Here is a 21,147-nt window from a genome sequence, read left to right as displayed (position 1 = left end):
ACTTTCCATTTCTCTCTGAGTTGTTGCTGGTGGCTGACGTGCTGGTTTCTCGCTCTCTCCATTTACGCATATGACATTTGGGATCAGAAAATACGGAACTGTAAAGTCCAAACTGATCTTGTTTTGCTCATTTTATACAAAATTGTAGTTAAAAATGTAAAAAGAAATGTTATATAAAGACACATACCTATGTAAATTGTGACTTAATTCAAAACAAAACAAGATTTAGAAATTATTAAGCAAAAGACACACTGTGTAACTTTTAACCATGAGTCTCTTACCTCATTTGATGTTTCTTCAAACAACTGATTCTGAGGCATCAAGAGTGGCTTATCATTTAAAAGATCTTCTAACTTCTTAACCACATCAGGAGTTGGGAGATAGGCATCATTTGAATTATTACTTGAATGTAATGCACTGGGCTCATTGCAGTTCGGAATTTGTGGATTTCTCACTGCCGGTCTTTGGCCTCCCAATATAATTAATTCCATAAACCTACATACAAAATATATATTTAGGCAATAATTAAGAGCACTCTAGTACTAAATATTTTTTTTTAAGTGAATAGAGTACACTCTCGACTATCACCTAATATAGCGGAAGGCCAGCTCAAATAATCAAAACGACGGAATTCTGTAATCCTCACCTTCTGTTCTACCCGTATCATTAAAAGCGTATCTTTTATACCAAAACTCGCTCTTATTCATATTTTCTGATCTCTTAGTATAGGTCAGTACTTTATAAGTGTTTGTTACGTACTATTTTGTACGTTTTAAAATTTATTATAGAAAAAGTAAGTCTAAGAATAAAAATTGTACATGAATTTTATAATGCATAACTTGGTTACAAGAAACATAAAAAGGATGTGCAATATACATACGTACAATTTTAAAATGAACAAAAGTTAACTAAAACGTAAGCCTAATTCTTTTTTAAAAAATAAACTTATTTTATGTCCATTGACAAATGATCACAGAAATGTGAAAAGGGAGGAGGAGGAAGAAAGAAAGGAATGAAGAACGCAAGAAAGAAGAAAAAGCAAAAGCAAGCAAGAAAGAAAATAATAAATGTAAGGAAGTTAAAATTGACAGATTTTAGTTTTTGAAACGTCTTGGATAGAAGAGTGCTTCTACTTGGTAAAGATGCATTTTAATGAAGGCGTTAGAAGTCGAGCAGACCGTTCATAAAAACTTATTCCTCACTTTATTATTTTTTTCCTTTTCTTCACTACTAATAGCATATACACGATTCGTGGTTTTGTAACAAATAACGAACAAGTTGTATCTTGTAGAGTTCTGTGATTTACGCGTTCGTTGCAGATTATTATGCTTTGTTAGTGTATTACATGTGTTTGATCGTTCAAATTTTTACGTACCACATACAGTTAGTATTCATAAAATTTCAAGTAGCACGTGGAAGAAACACATTGGAAATTCACAACGAACTGCAGGTTTACAGTGGCTCATTTCCATCATACCAAATGGGACAGGGACATTTCAAAGTGGTCATGAATCAACCGTCAAACAACATGGCTGAGGACACTTTCGCATCGCAAGAGCTCCACAACACCTGAATGTTTGTCGTGTTCTCCAAAAACGGTCACCGATTAACACGTAAAGAATTCGGAACAGCGTAACATTTCGCCATCATCGTGTACCAGATGTCAACAAGCGTGAGGTATCTGCGAAACAGGTGCCACATTACTTTACTGACGAGCAGAAATGGCAGAGATGGAAAAATGCATGCACTCCACCTGTAATCTTATGGAAAACAAGGTGGAAGCATTCTTTCGTTGCATTACTGCAATTGATGACTGAACATAAGCTAGATCCTACGAATCTGATTTGAAACGGCATGAAATGAATGGAGCCATTTGTCCTCATATCCAAGAAACTGAAACCAGGGCCCACAAATGTAATGTTAAATGATACTGACATATGACTACCGAGACTGACTATCTTTCCGTTCCATAAGGGTCAACAATTAATGTTGCCTATTCTGCTCACTACCTGGAATATCATCTGCGCCCTGCTACTAAGCGAAAGACATATATCATCTCCTGTAATACTGAAAATTTCCACTTCTCCTCCACGGTAACATCGGGTTAAGTAATTTATTTAATGAGCACAATTTACTGCGGAAGTAGGGTTTGAAAGTACTATAACATCTCGTTTACTCGTCTCCAACATTAGTTTTGTTTACTAGCTGTTTCTAAAGATGAAAAAAAAACTATAAAGATGGAAAGATTTCCGTAGTATCATTCTTGCTGTACAGTGTTCTCTTCTAATGTTATCACAAATTTCCGTAGTATCATTTTTACTGTACAGTGTTCTCTTCTAATGTTATCACAAAATGATGCACTGAACGACATAAAATGCTTGAAAAATGATACTACATGTTATTGCAGCGGAAAATTACATCGAGGAATTATAGTCACTTTTCAGATCAGCCATTCGTACTTTTATATAAATATTACCCCTTCAAGAATGATGCTTTAATATAAAGTAAGAATTATTAATGAGTCTATGGTGAACACGTAATAAAGTGTTGGGGAACCACTCAACCACTTCAACAATACTAAATAACAAAATAAACGTACATAATTCATATATAAAAGCTGAAATATCCAAGCTGGAAGCATTTGAAATGTGGTTTTGGCGCATAATACTGTGCATATCATGGACCGAAAAGAAAAGGAATCGAGACGTACTAAAGGAAGCTAATGAAGGACGACAGATCAAGATAATAGGAAAAAGAAGAAACAGCATGCTTGACCATCTTATTCGGTACTCCGATTGGATCATTATGTTAACAGAGGGAAAGGCAGAAGGAAAACCAGGAAGAAGACCAAGAATAGCATATTTAGATGCAGTTGCGGAGAAGAGACCTTATCAAAGTATACAACAGATCTCCCAAGAGAGAGAAAAGTTTTAAAATTTCCATGTTGCCCACCAACCTATGGTTGAGATGAAAAAGAATTCATGTATGTATTTGAATAGACACTAATACGAGGAGGTATCAGAAAGTTCGCGCAACCAACACAAAACAAATTACGAATCTTCTCAGACATGCTTATACCTTGTTAAGTATACAAAATATTGATTCGTAGGGATATCTTTTTCTTTCACAGATAAATCACTCAGTGTGTAACAATCAACAAATTTGAGGTACGGCATGTTATCAAGTTCCTACACATCCAGGAGAAATCAGCAGAACAAATTTATCACGAGGAGATAAAAGAAGTTTATGGGAATGAAAGCCCATGCTATGAGACTGTATCCAAGTGAAAATTGCCATTTCAACCTCGATATTGACCATTTTGAATGCCCTCTAGATCTGGGAGATTATCTTTCACAGATGATATCATGACGGAGAAAGTGAAGATCATACTGCATGACAGGAGGATAACTGGAAGTGTCATAATTAAAACAGGTATCAGTTGTGAATACATATAGAATATAATTCATAATCTGATGGATCTTCAAAGTGTCAGCACAGTGGGTGCCACGGATGCTTTATCCCTTTCCAGAAAAGAATTCGAGAGGGTGCGTTAAGTGCTGGATTGCAGTGAGTTTAATAAAGAGGACTTTCCCAGTCGATAGTCCTAACAGATGAAAGTTGGGTATATTTTTTATAACAGAAACAAAAGGAATGAATATGCAGTGGAAACATTCCTCCTCCCGAATCCCTAAAAAGGCAAAAGTGCTAAAGTCTGTCGCCAAAATGATGTTCGTGTTCTGGAACTGAGAAAAGATAATCATGGCAGACTACCTGCCACAGGGTCGAACTATCATTAGTCAGTGTTAGTTTCATCTAGGTCGCTTACAGGAGGAACTGAAGACCAAACGTTGAGGACTATTCAGCAAAGTGCTGCTGTTGGCACACAATGAATCAGCTTACTCAGTCAATGCATCCACAACGAAGGAAGTACAGTTAGAATATAAAATCTTGAACCACCCTCCATATTTGCCGGACCTAGCACCGAGTAACTTCTTTCTTTTTTCAGAAATGAAACGTCCACTCAGAGGCCGCAATTTTGACAACAGGAATGACGTCACTTCTGAAGTAGATATGTAGTTTCAAGCTCAAAGTCAGACTTTTACCAAAAAAACCTTACGAAGGTGAAAAACCAGTGGCAAAAATGCATCATGTCACACGGCGACTACGCAGAGAAGGACTAATGCAATCATGGTCTCAAAGGTAAAGTAAAATCGCACAATCCGTCCTCAGGCGGCTTCAAAGGAAGCGGAACACCATTAATGAAAATCACATGTTTCTTTGTTACATGAAAGGGATATTTCAACAAGTCCTTCCAGCTGAGGGTGGCCTTTCAGTTGATCTACTGAAAAAGAAAGCGATGTTGCAATTTTCACCTTCTCGCTTACTGATTCTTCAATACATCTTCGCAGAAAGATAGTGCGTGTGCTTTTTGCTTTTTAAGTGCTATTATATCTAGTTTCTTTCGTTACTTTTGTTTTCGTTGCATCCTCCTCCTTCCGTCTCCCTTAGCTTAAAGGGCATAATTGTTGGATGTTAAACTGAAATATTTCATTTAATTTCAACTCAATTTGCATATGTTATAATGAAAAAAGAAATCAATCATTAGTTTCACGATGTGTGCTTATTTTACTCTTAAATATAGCATATTGTTAGTATCGTATAACTTCCATAACGATAACGCTTGTACGAAGCAAATATGTTAAGTTGTTCGTCCTCTTCCCCCCACGTACAGGCACTAGTGCTCCAAAACCCAGATGAAAAAAAAAAAAAAAAAAAAATACAATCTTTCGTTGTCACCCCTAGAAATCAGTCCTTAACCGCCCCTGTCCATACTCCTGTATAGGATTCCTTTAATGATTGTTATGTTAGTGATATTATTATTATTACATAATGTATCTATCGTTAATACAAGTTTAGCGATGGCAACAACGCATCACCTCGACACCACACGCGTGCGGTTTATGGCTTATTTGGAGTGTTATTTATGAAGGCGTTTAAGGTAAATTTTCTGCTTGAGTACAAAGGAAGCCGGTTGGGGATCAATAGAACGTCTCGACTTTATACATAACTGATTTGTTCCAGATGGTTGCGTGAACTTTTTTGATATCCCCTCGTAATTCTGCAATCTTCATTAATCGTAATTCCCCTCATGAAGTAATGTCATTTCTTAAGATCATTTATCAATCTGTTAATTGCAAATGAGTACTACTAAAAAGCTTGCCAACATTTCCAATAGAGGGCAAATGGTACAGTTTTGTTAAAGTCATATTGAAAGTGAATAATACATGAAAGATTTGAAATGACCTGATATAACTAACGAACATTAAATTACAAACCTTACTTTCAGACTATTATTATTATTATTATTATTATTATTATTATTATTATTATTATTATTATTATTATTATTATTATTTAAAAAACAGCAAATATGTATCTTGGCGGGACAATTATGTTGAAGACTGCATGTAAAGATTTACGACAAAATAGGCAGAATGCTATTTGGAAAGATCGTTACTTATTCTACAGAATGTTTATTTTTTATTGTGTGAAAAGTTGCTAATTCGATATTTGGCCCTAGTTATAGGTTTAGGCCAGGAAGCTGAAAGGAATATTCAGAAATAAGAAAACGATGGTCACTATCTGATTGTTCAAAATCTATGCTACGTTTCAAGCTCTTTCGGAACTCTTCTTTCTCAGATGTAAAGAAAATACACAAGAAGGTAAAAATAACTACAGCTAAAAATATCTACAGACCATAAATAGCACCTGAAATGTAATACAATAATTACACTTTTATCCTTGTTTAGTCAATTTGCTAGCAATCAGAGCTGCCAATACCTAGATCATTTACACATCCTACATTTCGCGCTATAACAGGCTTTTGTTAATGTTTTAATATTTTTTTTCTACAACTTACAAAATTGATTTCAAATGCACCTACAAGGAATGTCACCAAGACTTAATAGTATTTGATAATACAATTCTTACCGTTTCGCATCTTGAACGCCCCTGGTGTCCAGCAAATGATTATACCACTCAAACTGTTTGTCTTGAGATTCAAGCATGTCCGACAAATCCATGCCAGGAGGTAAGAGAGAAGCGTACATCTGCCCACTAGAATTCCACGATTCTGATTTGGTTATATCTTTCTCTGAAGATCTGCAGTTGACTACATCGTTTTCCTCTAACTCTTGTGTGGAAGTATTTTCTGGAAAATGCACATTGTGAAGAAACTGTATCTGTTTGTCAGCATCCTTCTCCATTCCTGGTGGTTTACTAACTATCTTTTCACTTGATTCACTAGCTTTGCGTTGTATCCCATCAGCCTGTGGTAACAAATGGGGAGGAACAGGTACTGGCGCAACTGAATTATTAGGATTGCCTTGGAAGGGAATCTTTTGTGGCATCGTACGTGAAAGATACAGAAGAGATGGATGAGGCGCAGGAACCCCTAAAGGAAATGGTGTAGGTGTGGGAAACAATGGTGGTCTGGGCACAGGACCACAATTTGCAAGGGCAGGTCCTTTCTGAGGCATTGGTGGGGCAGGACCCCGAACTACGCCTTTATCAAGTAGTTTATCGTCTTTACTAGGTTCTGGAGATTTTGATCGAATCATAGATGGCAGTGCTGGAGATAGAGACGGTGGCATAATAGGTAGTAATGGTGGTCCTTTCTTTTTGACATTCCACCCAACTGGAGTAGACCTTCCAGTTAAAGAATTGTATAATGCTGGATTCACAAGAGAATTTACCCACGGATTGGCAGCATTATGAGGAGGTAATGTGAAGGGTAATGGTCCAACTTGCGGTCGTAGCTGTAAGTATGGTGGACAGTAGACAGGATACGGATATAGGGGGGCAAGATACGGCACGGGGCACCGAAGATTCAACATTCCAGGTCCAACATTTGGGACGAGTCCACCATATGGTCCGAAAAGAGATGGCATGCGAATAAAACTTTCTCCTTGAAACTGTCGAGGAACAAACTCAGGTGCTAACGGATTAAGAACGTATGTTTTCTTCAATTCCACACCATCAAGTTGACTTCTCAGCTGAGTCCACTTAATTCCATATAAGCTGTTGTTTTCGTTACAGATTTCGATAAATCGTTCCCAAACTTTCCTGAAAATGAAAGTTTTCTTATTAATTACAATTTAAGAAATCAAACTTAATTTAAATAACAGCAATTAGAACACACATAAAAAGTCATTAAGTTGAGAAGACGAACATATTTTTGCTTTGAACGTTGATCTATTAGTTAATAAATATTCACAAAATGAACACAAGTTTAGTTTGGTTTCATATTTTGAAACCATGATTGATTTTTAAACTATGCAAATTCAATACTGAAGTCGGAATCTGTAACTTTTGGCTGAAATAGAATAATAAAGTCGGAGACGGAAACTATTCATGCTATACTGAATCGTATCAAGAAACTGCTTTCCTTATCTATTACCGTTTTATCATTGTGGCGATCAGTTGAAATCGGAAACTGCAACTTTTACCACTTTTGATTTGGATCGAGGAATACACATCGAGATGATACTCACCCTCAGGATGCTGAGTCCGTTTCAAAAAGTCACTTCTCGTTATTTCTTCTGTTTTTGCTTTATTGAGATCAATATTCAAACACGAAGTTGCAGTTGTTACTACTTCTTGTTTTAGCACAGAGATAAGGGAGGTGGAAAAATCTGTTCTAAGGCCGCTGAATTACTACTACCGATTTTGCTCTATGACGATCAACCTTAAAGCCAGAAATGGTTCATTTTTACCATTGCTAATTTGAATAGTGGGTTAATGGAGGAGACAAAACCTATTCTTGGAACGTTGAATCAATTGCGAAAATACCGCTCCTTGCTATCTTTAACAGGTTTTTTTCTTTTCTTTTCTTTTTTCTGATACTTGTCAACGGGCAGGCGGGTACTGCTTTTCTATAGGATTTCCTGTACTTCATATCACAGTTAGGAAGAGTAAAAAATGAACAAGTACAAGAAAAATTCTACAAAGAAAAATCTGAAAAGTAAGCAAAGTAGGCTATGAATATTACTGTTCATTTACAGTAACCATTTAACTATGCATTTATTTCATTTCCTTTATAGAGCATATAAATCTAACACGTGATGAAAATGCAAGCTAATACCAAAGTAACAAGGAATTGCTCAATATACAAGAAACCGTGTTAATTAAGAATTTCTTGGGAACTAAGAAATCATATTTTATTAGGTAGTGACAACAATGTTTCAAGTACCTGCATCTTCCAATCGAGCACAGTGCCACTGGATCTCCTATAACGGCAACCAAGCTCTGAGCTCGAGTGATGGCTGTATTCAGCAATTTCGAGTTAGAGAGGAACCCATAATCCATATCATCTTCGAGTTCGGGTTTAGTTCCGGCAAGACATGTCCGTCGTGTTCTTACCGTACTAAGAAATACTGCTCGAAACTGCTTTCCTGGAGAAGAAAAATGAATTATATTATTGTTTTTTTTTTAATATTATTTATTTTTTAAAATCTATAATCAAAATATTTTAACGATATCAAAGTACTCATGAATTAAAATACAACCACACATTTTAAAAACCTTAGGTATTTTATTAATAATTTTGCAATATACTGTGAATCCTTTTAAATTAGAGACCTCTCCATAATTTGACCGTTTAATTCAATCTATCAGATACAAACGTATTTCCGAAAACTGATAATTCACATACGTTGAACTTTCATATCCAATATGGATAGAATTCATTGCATATACGTATATACCGTGTTTAAGGTGTGAAGAAATGCAACAAAGCAGTTTCCTGTTTACCCTTTAAAACAATAGTTTTGTGTCTGCTATTTACATAAGGTACAAATATAAAGTCTTTTGTTTCACAATATCTATACAACCAAAAGTATAAATCTTAAAGCTGAAAGAGTGCAATATAGGAAAATGAATAATATTATACGACCTATAAAGAAATAGCTTATCGAACACAACTAATATATTTCTACGACAAAACTTCTTTGTGATATTATGATCCTCATAATGTAAATTACAAATAATAATTAATTTTGAATTACTTTCGAAATTTTAAATACCCTTACAAAGAACTGACAGTGCTAAGGAAGTTTTGGAATGCACGACCGTGTACGACCGTGCACGACCGTGTTCAGATATACGAATCATGTTATTTTATAACAAAAAATTAATTTAAAAAAACCTGCTAGATTTGATCCGATGAATCGAATGGAAGCTATTCTAAACAGGACGCATATTATGTTCTATAAAAACGGGCAATTAAAAGTGCACTCAGTAGATTACTGTACAAAATTGCTACTAAAAAGCTTGTGATTCACGTATTTCATTATGGTTTCCACGTTTGTCCTTCGTTAATAAACATTTACATGGTATGTACTGAAAGTACGTGCCATCTTATGTAGGTCCAAAACGCATTGACAGCATTTTAGTGGAAATGCTGAGCATCGAACTTTACGCTTTAAGGTACAACTGAGCCAAATTGTTTTTTCTTTTCTTCTTCTTCTTCTTTCTTTCTAGTGCGTCGTTGAAGAGAAGTTCTTCTGAATACTAGTGTGATATACCCATGGATTTTACCGTGGGTAAGTAACGAATTATCATAAACTTTTTGTCTGCACGAGGTGAAAACGATGTGGATATTTATCGGCAGCTGAAGGATGTGTGGAGACAGTGCATTTGCAGATAATACTGTTCGAAAGTAGGCACGTGAATTCACGAGGGGAGACGAGAGTGGATCAATGGATGATTTGTACGCCTTAGTTCTGTGACCTCAGGAAACATTACACATATTGAGAACCTGGTAATGGAGGATAGATGGTGAACTACGGAGGACATCTGCAACGTAACAGTGTTCTCGCAAGGCGCCGTGGAACGTATACTTACTGACCATCTAAAGTTGAGAAGATCAGTTCTCGTTGGGACCCTAGACAATTGAACGAGATGAAACAGACGTCCCGCCCATGGCCTGTTGACAAGAAACAGTGCTGCCAATGGACAGTTGTTTGACTTCGTGATCACTACGGATTACAAGTTTCTTATCATGTTTAATATTGAAACAAAATAACAGTCATAACAATGGAAACATTCCCCTCTCACCCCTACCCAAAAATTGTTTCCTATTGCAATAATATCAACCACAGCTCGCCAGTTCAGGGTTTCTCCAGCACTGGGACAATGCACTGTCACACAGGGCTAGAGTTGTTCTGGACTTTTTACAGCACAAACACATCGAATCTTTCCCATATCCATCCTATTCTCCAATCTTCTTCCCAGTAACTTCTGTCTATTTCTCAAGCTCAAGCAACTGCTTACAGAGCAGACATTTTCTACTCAGAAGTTCCTTCAGAAGTGCCTTACATCAGTGACTCAAAACACACATCTTAAAATGACCTCACAGATTACAGTCACGGCCACCGATAAGCGTCCCTTACCTATATCCTTCGTAAGAAACAGTCCCTTTCGCAAGCATGACCACAAGTGATCACAAAAGTGTTTTCTGCACGTGCTGAGGGACAAGGTTGTCACATTTTTTCTTGAAAATGTCTGGACACCATATGTTCTTTCTTCTAAAGAAAGTCATTGAGAAAACCGTAGTAGAAACGTATTGACTCGTGAATTGTGTAATAAAAAGTGATCTAAGAAAAATGTTAAATGATCAATTCAAACAGGGCGAAAATACCAAAACTGAACACGAATTATTCATGAGTTTTTAAAAAGATATACTTATATACACTATTATATTAAAAAAAAATTAAAAAAAAAAAGATTATATCTAAAGTGACTTACTCATCAATACCTTACTCAAACTATTATAAATAGAAACATGGATTTGTACAGAATATTCCTTTGTCAAAAAGCAAGGGCTAATAAAAGAATTTTAAAAATATATGTCCTATAGGTTTTTTTTTTAAACTAAGAACAGAATATATCATACATTCTTGAAGTTAAGAAGAGGATAAATTCTTCATTAAAATTAATCGAAAACACGTTTCAACGATTGCGAAAACTTCGCTCCTATAGGAGAAAAGAGGGGGTTTGTATTAATATTCAACTTTCCGATTATTTGTTTAGAAAATGCCGAATGTGAGGATTTGCTTAAGAAGGCGTAAAATTCAGCACATCCACTTCTCATTAAAAATTACAGACCGCGACCTTCGGATTTTTTCTTCTTTTTTTTTTTTAAAAAAAAAATTCTGTCCCTGAGAAGGGGAAATGGGGTCAATTTCTATAATATTATAATTTTAGTTTTATTAAAGAAATATCCTCAGGTAATTAGAAACAAACATTAGTACAAAATGTCAGCAACATTGCAAATTTGATTAGCACTCAGTTGATAAATCTGTCAGTACCGAAACCTAAAATAAAATTGAAAACAAGCTGTTGAGAATGATATTTGTAAATACCTTACTTTTGTATTGAAATCAATGTAATTCAATTGAGTGCAAATATCTTACATGAAAACGTATCCTAAGATTAGTGACGTGGGCTGGGTATATGACTTCATCATTGAAACCAATAAACTGGTGATATTAAATAAATATTGTTTAGAATTATTTTATATTATTCCGATATGTGACCTCTTTTGATTAAAGTAAGGTCACTGGTTTTGGAACGCGCAAAAACGATTTAACTCAGCCTGGACTAGTGTTTTCCATGAGACGAGACGTCTTGTAAAGTTTGAAGTAGTTCCGTCTTGTCTCGATTCTCAAATAACTCTTTGTCCTCTTTTTCGAAAATTTTCTTGTTTTTTTTAAGTAATTTTATATCCTTGACTTCTGAAAGTAATGTACGTCAACTTTGCACTTAGTAATAAAAAAATTAAATGTTTTATGGGAATAAGTGTTGAATAATTAGCATTAATTAAAAAAGATACATATCGCCCGGATTTCTTAACCAATGTTCATATCGAAACCAGGCCCTAGCTACAAGTAGTTAGGGGTTGAGACCCTTTCGACCACCTTCAGCACCCTGAAACTTTCATGTTTTGTTTCCTCTGCTTTGCTTCACTTCCAAGTACACGATTCTTCTATTTGTTACTTAGACTTCTCTGGCCAGAAGGACCAGGTTGCTTACCATCTGGTACCGCCAAAAGAAATGAAATATTTCCAAACAGCGAGAAAATGCCTATACACCATCAGCATACTACGATCTCTTCGAACAAAATCTCAAGAGAACGTAGAGAATTAAAACTTAAGGTCACAGTGCCTTCTCTGTGTTTAAGGCTCTAGGGAAATTTACTTTCCGGATGCACCTCGCAGATTTGCAAGGAAACTATTATTATTATTATTATTATTATTATTATTATTATTATTATTATTATTATTATAGATATGAAAAGTTAAGGTGCATCTCAGAATCGATGTCAATTTATATTCAAGTAAATACGGTACGTAATGTTCTCTGTAATCCATTCTTTTCTAGTTACAAAAACGGTATTTTATTCTCATGCTTCTCACTGTTGGCACGAATCAAAATTTACTACTAATCCAGTTTATCACTTATAATTTTCTTATTTTGCACTACTTCACACAAAATTTTAAATTATTATCAATTGCTAACTTCTTGCATAACAAACTATTATTGAGGCATCAGAAACAACTTTATTCTTGAAATATCAACAAAGAAAAAAATTAACTTACAACCTTTTAAAGGTACTCGTATTTTTTCCTTTCTTTCTTCAGAATACGACTTCTTTGCTATAAACGTTGTTGACTATCTTACCTTGTACGTTTAATACTCTTTCCACAGAAATTCCACCGAGCCTTCTCTTACGAAGTTCCGAACGAATACGAAACACCTGATCCGCGTAAGGAGTCATTATCCCAATACTTTGGTCATCCACCTTTCCCCACAAAGCAGGCCAATTTTTCTTCAGTTCACTGACTCTCTCTACAACTTCATAGACCTAGAAAGTTACGATCAAAGGAAGGTGAAAAGCATTTCGCATTGGAATAAATAAATAAATAAATAAAAAGTACGTTAAGCGTGAGTATTACACTTGTCTCCTTGTCTTTAAAAATATATACTAAAAATATGTTTGATACTATTAATACTACAGGGCCATTTCCTACACGTTCAACTTTTCGTACATCAGTTCATTCTTTTATTTTGTACTTTCATTAATGAAACGCTATATGCACTAACACAAATAAATGAATAAAATTACAAATAAATTCAGTTGCAGATATAGTTTCTGTACGTGGACAAGAAGAGTTCGATTTCCTGTGGGACTTCATGTAATTTGAGTCTTGCATTACATCACAAGCCCAAGTTTCACAGTCTGGGTGCTCAGAAAGGCCAGGAAATTTCCGCACAAAAGGTTTTCTTGTAGTCAAAACACTTTCTTTTCAAAAATCGCAACAAAATATCATGACAGTGTTTCCTGTAAATATCAAATGATAATAAATGTCTTGTCTCAGATGCTCCCACTATTAATAAATACGGTCAAAGCAAAATCAGCTATTTTGTCTAGCAATGCCAAACTTTGCCGTAGGTCAAATGAAAAATAACTAACGAAATAAAATAAAATACTGGTGTGAAGAATATACCGTCCAGCTAGTTGTCTGTTCCTACATGATCAAGTAATTATGCTGTATATGGAACACAAGTATAGCTAAAAAATCAAGGTGAAGCGGCACAGTATTGTAAAATTTCTCACCTGAAAAGTGTCTCGCTGGTTTAAAATATTTATTCTTATTTGTATGCGCTTGAATGAAATTATTGATGCATGCATCCCAATTTTTATCTAAATAACACTGCTCTATATTTAACTTAGGTTTATCAGTTAATAAGAATGATTCTTGAATATCTCTCTCTCTCTCTCTCTGACTTATAAAGAATGGTTATCTAACTGATTTCGTGACTAGTTGTCTTGGGAAACCCGAGGAAGTGGGTATAATAATTTTAGCGTCCTTGATATGTCGTTAAGTATATCTCGTGGAATATTTCGAATCTTATGCACTGGTGTATTGCTTCGTATTATTTAAGGCTGATTTCTTTTCCAAGCCTACGTAACATCTTCCCCGAAATTCCATACAGCTAAAAACAGCTATCCGTATCATCTTTCCGAAACAGCTAAAAACTCCATGGTGCTTCGTGTTTGTGTAACTGCGCACGAAGCTCTCGATAGAATATTTAAGTACCAATGAGCTCCTTCGTGGCTGAAAGGTTAGCGTACACACCTTTGGCGTGGAAGATCTGGTTTAATTCCCGGCTGAAGCTCATGTGTTTCAGATTCCACGTTACCAAGTATATTCATGTTTCATATAGACTCGATGCTGAAACGGACACTAACAACTCAAAATCAAATTAAACAGCTCAACAGCATTGGTTAAAACTTACATGAAAAATCTTTCAGTTTAATGTCCCATGATTATGCCCTTTAGTCTAAAACAGATGATGAATAAAAGCAAGTGAATGGTAATGGAAGAATTGGTGGAATGAGAAAGTGGAATGAAACGGGAGTATCCCGAGAAAACCCACGGACTCGATGTTGTCCACTACAAACTTACTTAGTTTTTTTTTTTAAATAAATAAATAAACACATACATAAATTAGGCATTTAGTAGCACTTCCGATTCAATTTTACAAAAAAAACTTACCTCCGAATTGTTATGGAAAGCTGTACTATTTTGGTCCTGTACATCATCTCCTCGTGTGGTAAAAAATGTTAAAGGATAAAATTTCTCGTGCCGAGGCTGCTTACCACTACTAATAAGTTTCTGGTCATAGAATAATTCAGAAGTGAACTGAAAAATGGAAATTTGAAAAAATAATTATTAGCAAAATGTTGCTTCGCCTTGTGAAAGAATTAAAATATAACTTTCATTTCTATATTTTCTCTATATTTATTATGTTTTTCTATTTCATAGTATTTGAGCTTCAACCTTGACATGGATTGATTGTGTTCTTTCTAAAAGGACGACATCCTTACTTTAGTATTACTGACTTCTAACACATTTTTCTCAGTTTATCATTCTAAACAGAAAAGCATTTTTATATTTATTCGGAAACATACATTTGGTGCTTGTGTAGACACATTACAAAATCTTATTATCCTAACATGAGCGCATTTTGAAAACATCTCTAATTTAATGAATCAATTTATCAGTTTCCTTTTTACTTAAGATTAATATTCATACAGAGTGCTTTTTTTTTTTTTTTTTTTTTTTTTAAAAAAAAAAGTACGTTTGTAATTTACATAAACGTATTCATACTCTTTACAAAGCTAGTTTTGACGTCATTTTGTACTGAAATAAATCATAAATTATAGTTAGTTAGGTTCAAATGTGACTTCCATTGGTGATTTTGTAGATATCCCATCTGAAGTAGATTTCCTGCCAAACCCGCACCATATGAAGCGTAAATTCTCCGCTGTGACGTAGCTTCTTGCTCTGTACGGTTTGAGATCCAAATGTTTTCTCAAAACACGCTACACAGTCGCACGGGGAACGCCCAACTCGCTAGAAGCACGCTGGGTTGATTTTATAGGACCATTAGCAAAGCTTTGCCTCACTTGCTGTAAGACATCATCAAACACACAGTGACGCAATGTTTGTAACAACTGTCGCTAACGTCAACGGTGGTGCTACTCGATACACAACATGAATCAAAGCTCGATCTATTTTGCTACAAAATTACACCCAAAAGTTATCTGAACGAATTTACAAAGCTGCAAAGTCCTTTTTCAAGCAACATGTATAATTAGTAATTTTTACTCTTGGGTTCCCGCGTTAAAACACGCTATTTGCCTTGAGCAACTAACTTAATTTCTGTGTGAGTTCCGCAACAGTTATAACTATAAAATGTGAAATTATTTTATTTTTAATTTTTCGATTAGAAACAAATAAAGAACTACATACACAAATTTATTTCTCTTTATCATTTTGTACAATTCAGTTATTTCCTCAAAATACAATAGAGCAAAACGAATATTATATATTACTTACTCGAATAATCGCTTCATGTGCACGGTAATTTTCACATAAAAGGATTTTGCACGCGAAAGTTGCAGGGTAATGATCGTACAGGCGTTCCAACAAAGAAACATGAAGATTCCTTTCCTTTGCGAATACAGAAAACAGCTCAGGACTTAGCTGAAAATAGAAAGCATTGACAAGTTACAAATTATTCAAACAGTTTATATCTATAAAAACCGTAAGTCCAACGAGTACTTAAAAAGCTAATGGTAATATTATAATAATTTCAGCTCATACAAAGCTGATAAACATTTTATTAGTAAAACTGCTTATGGTTCGATCCAATGACTTCTCGTTACACAATACCAGCTAAATTATGTTTTACGACAATCACCTGTCAGATATTCTTCATTATTAGATCACGATAACTCTTACCTTAATATAATATTATCTAGCTTATCAATACAGCATTTATGGGTCCAGGAACGGAATAATGTTCTGAAAATGTTCGCTAACGTCAACTGTAAAACAAATCGCATAACGTTGGGATTTTCTTATAATGAAAAGAAAGAAGATTCTTGTTTTACCTATCAGGACTGTAACAATAGCTTGCATTACCATTTTGGATTTACAATCTATTTATTTAAATCGAGAACTGTTTTTCTTCGATTGTAGCGATCCTATTTATTATTTTACTTTCAGCGTACTATAATAAACTTTTGCTTATAAACAATACTACATTTTGTTCCATTTTAATAATTGAAAAATATGGTTTCCTACTAAATGTGCATACAAGTTTCGTTGGTACTTTTAATATATAGACTGCACAGTGTAGTTAAAACTTAAACGTACAAATTATGCATAATTATAGTTTGATTCTTTGTGGAACATCTTGACTATATTCTTGTATAGAAGGAAAGCTAGTATCTGATATATAGCTGCACGTGCTGTAAACAAAACGAAGGGGAGGACTTTTCGCCAACAATTCAAGAATTCTTTCAGGCTATTTCTACGGCAACCAAGGTCACTGATCGCGCTGTTGCCGGTAATTGAATGTTGAATATTCCAAGCTCTAGTCAGTTTTCTTTGAAAATCTTACGTACAAATCATCTTGTCAAATTGTTACGATCATAGCATTACGACCTGTTAAGAGTTTTAAACTTGTCGTCAGAGCTACTGTCTCGATTGATGCACACGAATCATTGGCAATAGTGTCTCCAACACACCGCGTGTTCTGTCCAACTGCCAGACGCCAGCTTCCCTTAATTGTAGTCAGAAGTATTGACGTATGACAGTTCGCGAAAGTAATAATGGAAGTGAATGCATGTGCTAATAGCAAGTTTTACAGGCGTCATATCGTTTTGTTTATAACTGTCTTCATATGATGTGAGACTGCTGAAGTGAATTTCGGAAACAGAAAATGATGGGAGTAGCTTCTGATTAATGTGGATCTTTCTTACCTACAATACTTTATAGTTGATAACAGGGCGAAATGTAATCATTCGCTCCCAGGGAGAACCAATTACATATTGGTGCAATTCGTTACGTAAGTATTTATCAATTTTTACTTATTTATTTGACCTGCATTTTTCTTTTAAACCAATTCATACCTGCATATGGTCTCCAGCAAGAACTATGCGTGTTTTCTCATCAGCCAAAGCAAGGGGCATAATAGCTTCGCATTCCATTGCCTGTGCTGCTTCATCAAGCAACAAGTGAGTAAAATGTCCTGAAAAGTACAATTTAGGTGTTTATAATGATTAAAGAAAAATAGAAACACAAGGTACTTTAAACACTATGTAAGTTATAAATAACTAGATGACTGGGTTCACACATATCGCTTCTTTACTTATATCGATTGTAGATTGCAACCACTTTGCAAGACATTCACATATGGTAAAGCTTGTTTGTATTTGCTACAACTTGTTTCCTTATAAACAGGTTGAATTACAAAAATTAATGTGTATTTTAAATAAAAGTAACTGAAAATGTATTTCACTTTATTTAAAATATATACATATAGTTCTATAGATTGAACTTTTGTTCTTAAACACACAGTGGCGTGAGGCAATTCTGGTAAGGGCCTATAATTTCTATATATTTCAGTTTCATACCACAATTCAGTATAATATGTGTTATTTAGCATAACACCTACTCAAGGCAAGAATAATAATTTTTTAAAAAATGGTTATAAGCAATACCGCCGCACGGAGATTTCATAATGCTTTGCCTGGCGTCAATTTTCAACTTAGCCATTTTTTAATTTTAAAAATGCTTTTAGTAGTGTAGGTCGTTTTACCACGTTTCAAAGCACTACAAAACACTAATCACATTATTATTACAAAATTATATGATTTACCAAGGGTGCTATGATTGTCCCATTTTGTTATGCTATGGGACAATTATGAAAAAATAAATTTAAAAAATGGAACAATTACGGCAGCGTTCTCTTTTAGCAAGAATATAAAATTTGAAGAACAAAACTATCAAAACAATGCTTACTGATACTCTGTTTAATGTCTGTTGAATATGGATGATTTTGTATGTAACATAAATATCTACATTACAGCTGAAGAACTTATTTTTTGATGTTGATGTAGTGAAGTCGATTTTTTGCTCTCTTATCCTAAATGGACATGAACCATTTATAGTAACAAGATAACAAAATGGCAGGGAAAATGTACAAATGTTTTTCTAGGTATGAACTTTCCTCAATAAATCTAGACTATCATTTCGAATGAAAAGTCGCTAGTTACGTTGTACTTTTAACAATAATAATAACAGTCGCTTGTATTGTCTAGCGTTTTTATTCATAACTTGCTAATAAATAGACAGAAAAGAAAAATAAATGGTTACAACATGTTCGCATGGTTGCATAAAAACATCATTAAATGGCTATTATATGAGTGCCCAAAACACTGCAACGTAAATACAATAGAAGCTAAGAGACTTTGCCATAATACCCCCAAGACTGTCGCAATTCTGAAAGTTGGGAGTTCAAAAAACAAATCTTAAATTTCTCTTACAAAGGTTTGAGATTTTTCTTCTTAATTCATACAAATAATATACAATTATTATGGTATTAGTCAAAATTATAACAAAAGTATGACTTTGAGATGTCTGCAGTAGGGTGGGCCAAAAATAAAAATTCAATTTTCGATTGTGGGTAGTGCGAAAAAGATGTAATTCGTGGTATTAAGTTCACACATAAAATGTGAGATTTTTAGGACAACTCATTAATTTGCCGAAAATGCCTTGAAATTTCAATAGAACGCTAATTTTTTAGATTTTTTAAAGCAGTATTTTATTATTATCTTAAATATATATAAAAAAGTACATGTATATTCCTGTTTAGTGTTCCAATGTCTAACCAAAATCTGATTAACTATTATTTAGGAGCTATGTGCTTCCTAAATTACCTGATTCTTTTTATCGCCTCATCACGTATAAATAGGCAAAAGTTGTAAGTTTTGTTTCGATCTTCCGAAGTTTATTTTGTCTATCGTCGCTGCGCCTCGAAAAACAGCTGTGTGATAAAACCACAACTTTTCAAGAGAAGCAAAAAAATATTCCGAACTCTTTAAAATTTTGCCAAATACACGGAAACACTTGAAAAATGCAATAAAATTGCTTCTGCATATATTATGCACTGAACATTGTTGCAGTTTGCTTCAACAGTATTATATTACTATCTCTGTGTTTACGTAGCATCTTTTGCGCCTTTATAAGCACATGGAGGACTTGTATACATTAATCAATGCATACGTGATGAGAACCAGAAGCCTTTAATTTTAATCTATAATTTTTCATTGTTGTGGCGACACAATTGAATATTAACTTATGACATTATACGGGACACTGCCTGACAGCTTTCTGGTTTATTTGCACGACATAACTCATTTTCGACAAAAATGTCACATAGCGGTTCTTCGAGGCGCAACGACGCTATGTTCCTTGCAATTTCTTGGTTTTTTTTTTTTTTTTTTTTTTGTTCGATGCGTACAAGTGTAATTTTTTGGGTGACGTCGCGCAGCATGCCCTGATTACAAATCTTGAAATGAAGGATAGTGTGGAACGGGGCTAGACCAGTGTTGCAAACTGTACAAACACGTCCCTAAACGTAGGAATACTTAAGACGCTTTTGCTAATCGTATGGACGAAGGAACAAGATTTCGTACATTCGTAGGAAATGTAGGGATTTGTTTTTTATAAAGCTTAATTAGTTAAAATAAAGTGTAATTAACCGACATATTGGTAATATTAATTAATCACTGTTATCGTGTTTCACACAATAATGAATTGTAATTGTACTTAAGTTACCAACCCTAGTTTCGGGCGATTCAGATTCTAACTCCCGAGAAGAAGGAAGAAAAATACCACACAATTTAAGTTGATTGTAACGATCTTGTCTGTTCTATGACACTACAACAAAACTGGGGTCAGAGCTTCTTCATTCGGAGCTGCTTTAGTTATAAATTCCTCTCTGAAGCCACAACAAAGAGACTGTAGAACATTTTGCATAACATATCAACACATATTTCTCCTTAACCAAAGTATTATAGTTTCGTTTGTTCTTCAACAACTATATGTAAAACACAATTTCGTCTTTCAACCTTTCCAGAAAGAAAGAAAGAAAGAAAGAAAGAAAAAAAAAACAGTGAAAGTTAACATCAGCATGCATAAAGAATTTCTCGTGAGTAAAAATATATAATTTTATATAGCGAAGTTATGTACCTACATAAGGGTATTTGTAATGCACGATCATATATTCAGTATTAATATATAAGTTACGATTTCTCATAGGGACTTTTCGCTGAAAAGTAGGGATATTTTAACTTAGTTGTAGGGATTTATCCAAAATACCGTTGGTAACACTGGTGGAGCGGTGTTTTTGGATAAAGTCAGACAGGCAGAGTATTTCTTTTGCGCTCAGTTAAACCGCGACACTTGCTCAGGGAGCAGGTGAAAACTCTTTCTCGTGCGATATAAATAATTACAAAAAGCTGAAGATGGACATGTATTATATTGCCTTGTAATTTGATACTGAGTTCGACTCCCAGTTTGCTTTTTCGAATTATAGCATAAGTCCTGAGTACATAGTCCGTTTAAACAAGCTACACGAAACAATAATTATAGATATTTTATATTCCAGTTTCAAAAGTGACAGTGTCATATCAAATTTTATGCAAAAATAAAATTTCGATAAATT

General features: G+C 34.5%; 1 protein-coding gene across 2 annotated transcripts in view; it reads right to left on the bottom strand.

Annotated features, from left to right (window-relative positions):
- Window positions 1–21,147, bottom strand: part of Helz (Helicase with zinc finger) — an 80,740-nt gene that overhangs the window by 14,866 nt on the left and 44,727 nt on the right. For both annotated transcript variants that reach the window (XM_081751300.1, XM_081751301.1), the window contains exons 7-13: window positions 17,549–17,667; window positions 15,969–16,115; window positions 14,622–14,768; window positions 12,742–12,925; window positions 8,252–8,453; window positions 5,992–7,125; window positions 282–495 (exon numbers count right to left, since the gene is read on the bottom strand). In XM_081751300.1, coding sequence (XP_081607426.1) covers window positions 282–495; window positions 5,992–7,125; window positions 8,252–8,453; window positions 12,742–12,925; window positions 14,622–14,768; window positions 15,969–16,115; window positions 17,549–17,667 — 2,147 coding nt within the window. The remainder of the gene's footprint in view (window positions 1–281; window positions 496–5,991; window positions 7,126–8,251; window positions 8,454–12,741; window positions 12,926–14,621; window positions 14,769–15,968; window positions 16,116–17,548; window positions 17,668–21,147) is intronic.

This window comes from Thermobia domestica, chromosome 3 (genome assembly GCF_964235325.1).
Source record: "Thermobia domestica chromosome 3, izTheDome1.hap1.1, whole genome shotgun sequence".
NCBI lineage: Eukaryota > Metazoa > Arthropoda > Insecta > Zygentoma > Lepismatidae > Thermobia > Thermobia domestica.
This window is presented reverse-complemented; position numbering and strand designations above follow the sequence as displayed.